Genomic DNA, 7,637 nt, shown 5'->3' with positions numbered 1-7,637 from the left:
CCTCCACCACCTCCCATCCCATATACCATGATAACAAATGATCCTATGAGAGTCCTAGCACATACACTAGGAAGGAGGGCAACAACTACATCAACATTGGGATGAGAATGGTCTTCATCAAGAAGCACACCTGTGACTATCTCTAAGTTGATCACCAAATTCCTTAGAGAGGGAGATCCAGTTTCCCATGTAGAAAGGTTCGAGCAGATCTATGAGTTTAGAGATATCGGTGACCTTGATAAGGTAAATGCCTTTGTTTTGATCCTAGATGGCAAGGCAAGCATATGGTATAGAGCCTTAAATCTTGAGAAGAAAATAAATTGGAACACACTCGGTGCCACCTTCATTTTGAGATTTGCTCCGAGTGATCTTTGGGGCCCATTAAACAATTATATGAGGTGAAACAAAAAGATGGTGAATCTCACCATGATTACATAGCCAGAATCAACCACTTGAATGCAAGATGTAAGCCCCATGATAGGATGAGTGATACACAATTATTACCACGCTTCATCCTAGGGCTAGGGGACTCCAAACTTCATGATCAATTATTTGCCATGATTCCCACATCATTAGGGTTTTTAAGTAAGATATCCATATGCCTATGTGACAATATGATGGAGAAAGTGTCCAAGGACAAATTATATGCAAGTCCAACAAAAGTCTCCCATGCTTCTAAGGCATACATGTTAGGTTCAGACAAGAGGAATACTGTAGTGTCAAAGGAAATGACTATGGAGGAGTTGGGTACCAACTTAGTCAATCAAATGAGCCAACATGGAAAGACAGGGGTAGGGAAAGAGACCGTTCCCTCAAACCCTCATCTATTCCCCCAAAGAGATTTGGGATGGTGTGGCATGTGTAAACAATATCTTGCTAGTATAGAATGCCCACAACCATGACCTCAACCAAACCTCTATGGTGCACATTGTGCAAGGTTGGGAAATCATGAAACATGTCAATATCGTTGTCCAAAGGACCCAAAGCTTTTGCATACCCATGATCTAAGGCAACCTCTTGCCTTGACAACTTCACCAAATGCTTCAAGTTTGAGTGCAACAACCACATCAAGTTGTAAACCAATTGCAAAGAGGCATGTACAAGGTACACGATGTGCCATTCCCCCCACTAGTATTGCTACCACAACCACCACCACCTAGAATCGCACCATTGAACCAAGTGACATTAGAGGTATAAGATTTGGACTATACAACTATGAGCAACGTGGGATGATTACCCACTACGTGAGGACAATGCCTCAATGAAAGCCAGCTAGTACATAATGCAGAATGATTATCCAATCTAGTCTTCCCAGCCTCAACACAACCACCACAATATGACACGAATAGTATTGTGAGGAGGCCTTCCCTGCAGTGTTATCATTGTCATAGTCCCCATCAAGTGGCAATGTGTAACATGATGATCTTTACCAAGATTCCCCATCAAGAGGTAGGCCTAACACTTTAGCGACATCCTCAAATGAAACAAGTGTAAACTTGTTGAGGATACAAAGAGGATAAATTCACATGGTTCCCCTCAATGAATTCATAGGGTCGCAAGCTAAGGCAAGGGCAGCTCATAAGGCAAAAAGAGTTAGGGTTTCGATAAGGGTGTATAAAAGCTCATTATGCATTGTGGGAAATACAAGTTGTCTTGCTTCTTGTTGCTTCCACGCCTACGTTCCCTTCAACATTCAGCACACTCATACTCTTACCTCTCCTCTCTCTCTCTCTCTCTCTCTCTCTCGCTCTCTCTCTCTCTCTCTCTCTCTCTCTCTCTCTCTCTCGTGTTCTTTTCTTGTGAAGCAACACATGAGATGCAATCTGAGAGCTACGGAGGCGACATTTGTAGATAGCATTGTGAAGTGTAACCTCTCAAACGAGGGTTAGAAGAAGGTGAGCTCTTCTTCGGTGGCGACATTTCGAAGGTCCCATGACATGTTTAGAGATTGGTGGTTTTCTCCTTAACATTCCTTGTGATGAAAAATGAGCAGTGAGATTAGCAACATGCATATTCGATTGAACCAGTTCTAAGCAAAGTGGCTAAGGGGGATTCTTGTTCTGTATTCTCGAACTCCATTGAACTTGACGTCTCTACCACTTATGTAACAACTAACTGTGGAATGTCAGGATTAAGAAATCACAAGACAGACGAATAGGAAGAGCAAGAAAGTGCTTGGGGGAATGGTAGTTCAGACTGCCTTGAGTGTCCGTCTCTCTTATATTTATCAACGAGCCACAAGCGACTATCTCAACAACGGTCGAGCGAATCACATGAAGGATTGGGGACAACCACTCGCCAACTTGGCGGTGCATTCTTGGACAACCATGTGCACATGTGCCTTGTCAGCATGACGGAGGAGTGGGGTCACGATATTTCTACTTCACACGCATTCGAACGGATGGAATTAATTTTCTCGTCCGAGCGTTGTGTGCTTTCATGCACATCCGAAGTGAAAAGCCTTTGGATATGTGTGAAAGTACACGATGTCGGGTGTCGTGTGCTTTTTTTGTTTTTCGCATTGTACTAAAATTGAAAGTGCCAATAAAGCCCCCATAAGAGGTGAACAAGATAGAATCTTGAGGTGCCGCTAGGGCCGTCACATACACACCCACACCTTGTAGCCGCTTGGTGTAGGCGGAGGGTGTGGCAAACACATCGAAGTGAAAAGCCACTATTGATTGGATGTGGCATCAATTCATACAATTAACGATTGAACAATTGCATCCCTTCTGTCAAACAACCTCAATTTGAGGCCAATCCCGTTTCATCCATGAATTCTTCACCTGATGTTCTGTAAAGGAGGTTGATAGAGCTTTTGGGCTCTCAAATGCCGGTTATCGGAAGATGCCTTGGCCTCTGGCGCCTTGCAGCAATTGCTGCCTGTTTTATCAATTTGTGCTTCCTTACCAAAAGCTCGCCAAATCCAGATGTCTGTAGGATTGAGCTCTATCCTGCAGTTTGGAAGCTCAGATCGGATCAGCTCTCCATCCTCATCAGCGGCTTTGCAGAAGCTCGCCTTCCCCTTCTCACACAGATTGCGCGTAACTATTCCCTCTCCCCCGTCGTGCATTCGATTTACATTCTGTGGGGAAATACTTCCACCCCCTGGTCTCTCCTCAATCAAACCGATCTGGTTAGCCTCGGAGCACCTGTCTTTTTGGTGAGACAGGACACAACCAGCCTGAATGACAGATTTCTTCCCAGGTACTATTTGAAAACTAGGGCCGTTTTAATCTGTGATGATGATATCACTATCGACTTGGATAATTTGACGTTTGCGTTTAAGATCTGGAAAGAAAACGAAGGGCGCATCGTGGGCTTCTTCCCTCGTTCGCACGAGTATCACTTGCACACCAAGTCCTGGATTTACACCGTACATCCGGACAAATACTCTATTATGCTTACAAAAATGATGATTTTATCCACGAAGTATTTGTACCGGTATACTTGTGCCATGCCTCCTGGCGTCAAGGAATATGTAGATGACCACATGAACTGTGAGGACATTGCCATGAACTTTCTAGTTGCAAACCACACGGATCAAGGTCCGTTGCTTGTGAATGGTAAGCCCCGAGATTGGGGAGATACACGCAACACACTTGCTGAGCTCAGTAACTCTGCTCTAAGTGCGAAAAAGCAGCACCGAAAGAATCGTGGGGACTGCATAACAGCATTCCACCGGCTATGGGATGGAATGCCACTGCGTTACAGTTATGGAAAGGCCATTAATGGTGTGGAGGAACAGGTTCTTTGTGAAAAGCATGGCTTGCTTCTTCCTTGTAGTGAGCAATTGGAAGATTAGAGTATGTACGGACAACGTATGTTGCTTAGGCATGTGATATTCTTGATGAAGTGACTGTGTTCTGTAGCAGCAGGACACTAACTCATTGAACCAGCAGCCCCTGTCATGGAACTAGTTTATAGCAGTGACAGGCTTGCACGATGCTGCTCAATTGAGTGCTTGGGTTCTTCCGGAATAATCTGTGGTACAGTAACCATTGCTACTGGTGAATAATTCTAGCCAAGCTATCTACTGTTATGGGGACATGATGGCTCACTTCATCTACTGGTAAAGAATTCTAGCCAAGCTATCTACTGTTTTGGCCCATGGAGGCTAGCTAATCTGCCCTGCAATTGGTTCTATGAAGGCATTTTAAATTCAGTTAGACTTTAGCTTCCTGGACCTCACTGTTCTCAGATAAATTAGCAACCTGTCTAATGGCGGCCACAGCAGCCTAAAAATCACAGATGTATACTTTGATTGGGGGGGGGGGGCGGAGGGACTATTGACATTCTGCTGGCTTGTGTGTAATGCTCACCTTATGAGCTGAGATGACAAAAATGTTTTAATGCCACACCATGCAAAACAGAAAATATGATAAGTCTCTGTCTCTGTCTCTCTCTCTCTCCCTCTCTCCCTCCTATTAGGCTATGTTAGTGCATAGTCTAATCTATTCTAAGGGGTCAACCTTTTACACCTATGTCTAAGAGGCTTTTATTTTTGGTTTTGAAATTCATTTTTGGCTTTTACTCATTTCTTCCCCCAAAGGTTGAATACATGAATCGAGCCCTTGATCTGCTATTCCACACACGTGAGCCCTACCATGAAGCTATAAAGCCCTATAATATACCTATAGGGAACCATACAATTTATAAATGCTTCCCCCCCTGCGTGCTATATCCCCTCTCTCTTTAATGTGTCCCTTTATTAATGTCCCCTCCATTTTTTCCCTTAATTGGCAAGTCCCAGCCTCGCCTTTCCTCCCACTTGAATTCTACACTTGCCCTCTTGCTTTTCACCCTTCTTGTTTCAAAATCAATGAATAAGGTCGTTATTTGGCAATTAAACAACCCAGCACAAATTGGGTTGCCTCCTTGACCTCTCATAGCCAAGCCTACAAAGCATAACTTGATCACGAATGCATGCTGCATAAAGTTTACTGTGAAGTGTGTTCTATGCCCCCTCATGAAGACATGTGCGAGAAGAAGAAATAGTTAAATAGTCACCAGTTATATTACGACACATCTTGGCTTTTTCTGGACCCCACCTGTCTTCTATAGTGAAGTGCGTGTGAATCTGATCATATTGAGTCTTATGGCTTTCAATAGTCTCTCTCTCTCTCTCTCTCTCTCTTCACTTCGCACACCAAGTAGTTAGTATGGGCACTGTGTGAGAGAGTATAATGTAAGCTCGATGCTCTTTACATTGGTATTAGAGTGTGAAAACTTTTATTACCTAAGTTTGTGAGTAGCAGCAGGGCGGTAGGCAGTGGAATTAGGACAGTCCTGTGTCTTCGATGTCAGGTAGCCTCTTCACGACTGCCCCCAACCATCAGCCTTAGGGGGAGATCTGCCAGATTTAGCAGACCAAGCAGTGTATGATAATGGTTGACTCCGGCAAGGTCATGCTCTAACAATAACGATGAGGTGTGTCCACATTCAACGGGTGGCCCTATCCCTAAAGCACCCATTACACCAACTGCTCTACTAGCCATGATGCAGGCAATGATACAGATACAGTTCCAGCAGTTGGAGATTCTTATCACCAGGGTTGTACAGCTCCACAATATCCATACCACACGAATTGGGAAGCCAGAGAAGTACAGGACCATGTAGGAAGGGCAACAATGGGACCTTGCAGCTAGGGAATGGGACCTCCCGGGAGCCTTGAGAAACCAAAGAGAGCGGGATGGAGCATTGATCTTGTCATTCCTCTAGGCCAAAGTAGTGAAACCTTCCCAGCTAGTTCCACCACCAGTGAAGTCCTTATTTCCAGGGAAGCTCAATATCGATAGCTGTAAGGGAAAAACATAAACTTTAGTATGCTTGCATTGGCTACATGAGTCTGAGATCTATTTTCTGGTCTGCAGGCAGAGGACAACAAAATTACATCCTCACTCCTATGCACTTGATGGGGGAAGCTGTGACTTGGTGGCACAAGCGGCGCATGGAGCACTGCAATGCAGATCTGGACGCAGACAGATATGATTAGGTGTTGTTCATCAAGGAAATGGGCCCGATTTTTTTCACCACAGTACGTGGGCCATCTTAAACACCCAATCCTTTGAGCTAACTTAAGGGGCTACAGATTCCATAAATCAGTTGTGTGGACTGTTTCATGCTAGTATCTTTAGAAGGGATATGGAAATCCATAAGTAATGTGATTATGGAAAGTCGTGAGACATAGGGATATGAAAAGCCATTAGTCACACAAATATGAAAGGTCATTGGTCAATGGTCATAAGTCTTAGGTATGAGTCTTAGGTCATAAGTCTTCAGAACTCAGTATGAGTCTTGAGATGATGAATGGATGAATCTATTAGTGTTGAGAAGGATGTGACTTGACCAAACTGTTTGAACTTCAGCAGAAGGGGATGCCACATGCATTCTCCTTCTTATACCATCACCTTCTTGATCTGTGATGCTCTCCTTCTGATGGTATCTATATATGCAGATCTGATTTTGTACAGGTGAATCTATAGCAGCAAGAGGTGAATCTACAGAACAACAGCACATTCAGGTCAGCTACCACATCAGCTGTTGGCCATGTCAGCAGGGTGACTGCCAGATCAGCAGTCAGCCAGCTCAGCAGTAGGTCAAGGGTATGCCACCTCAGCACTTGACTCTTCTACCGATCAGTCGGCCCCAACTCTAGTCGAGTCTCTTCTGGACAAGTTGGGCCTATAGAAGGAGCCCCTTCCCTCATTCTAGAGCATCAGCTCTTGGCCATGTCAGCAGGACAACTGCCACATGATACATCAGCAGTCAGCCAGCTCAGCAGCAGGTTGAGGGTAGGCCTACTGAAGGAGCGTTCAGCTCCTTCAGCTGTAGCAGTTCCCCCTCTCAGCAGCAGCCCCTCCCTCAGCCTCTACAGCAGTCCCTACTTCTTCAGTGAGCCATAGCCAGCCTATCCATAAAGGGTCCGCCGTATTCTTTGAGCAGTTGATGATTGCCAAGGTCAAAAGCGATAAAGTAGATAATGCAAGTCTTTCACTGTGAGTTAGTCTATGTGTGTGATAAACATCATGGATCCAATGAATGATGTGGGATTTCTCGTCTCTTATTCCTGGTAGCACTCACGCTTCTGCATTGTAAGAAACATCTAGCCCTCATGCCCGTTACCTCTCTTCATAATACAGTTGATTGCCAATGTTACAAGCAATGACATACTGCACTCAGCCAGCAAGGAGGGTGCAGGCCTATAAAGCGAAGCCCTAGCCTCCTCATTCTTCATCTTCTACTGCAGCCTCAACTTTCTCTTCCAAGCAGCAGCCTTTAAACGAGTAGACATGGGTAGCTTGGAGAGTAGACGAGGTCATAAATTTTGCGTGTGATGCATGCACTCTACCTAAAAATTAAACAGTAATTAGATAGAACATCTTGCATGATGGAAATACCTCCCTTCAGCTCCACATTAGGTAGTGAGCATCCTCTTCAGAGACCAACCGTGAAGCATCCTTGCCATGGGGTAAAGTACACAACAAGAGTGGCACAACTCCAAGGTTAAAAAATGAAGGGTTGTGAAAGTCATGAGAACACATTTAGCTGCTTCATCTGAGATGCAGTTAGGAGACAAGAGAAGGCTAATATTTGTGGTGCAGGAAGCTGCCCACATTAGGAATCGATGGAGGGGC

General features: G+C 44.7%; 1 protein-coding gene across 1 annotated transcript; it reads left to right on the top strand.

Moving 5' to 3' along the window:
• The first annotated feature begins 2,743 nt into the window (after nucleotides 1-2,743).
• On the top strand, nucleotides 2,744-4,247 carry LOC147894669 (Nucleotide-diphospho-sugar transferases superfamily protein). The gene has a single exon (XM_087385015.1). The coding sequence runs from the start codon at nucleotides 2,831-2,833 to the stop codon at nucleotides 3,803-3,805; it is 975 nt and encodes a 324-aa protein (XP_087241141.1). The 5' UTR covers nucleotides 2,744-2,830; the 3' UTR covers nucleotides 3,806-4,247.
• The last annotated feature ends 3,390 nt before the right edge of the window (nucleotides 4,248-7,637 follow it).

This window comes from Dipteris shenzhenensis, chromosome 14 (assembly GCF_047967505.1).
Source record: "Dipteris shenzhenensis isolate YYH24624 ecotype China chromosome 14, Dip_SZ_1.0, whole genome shotgun sequence".
Classification (NCBI taxonomy): Eukaryota; Viridiplantae; Streptophyta; class Polypodiopsida; order Gleicheniales; family Dipteridaceae; genus Dipteris; species Dipteris shenzhenensis.
This window is presented reverse-complemented; position numbering and strand designations above follow the sequence as displayed.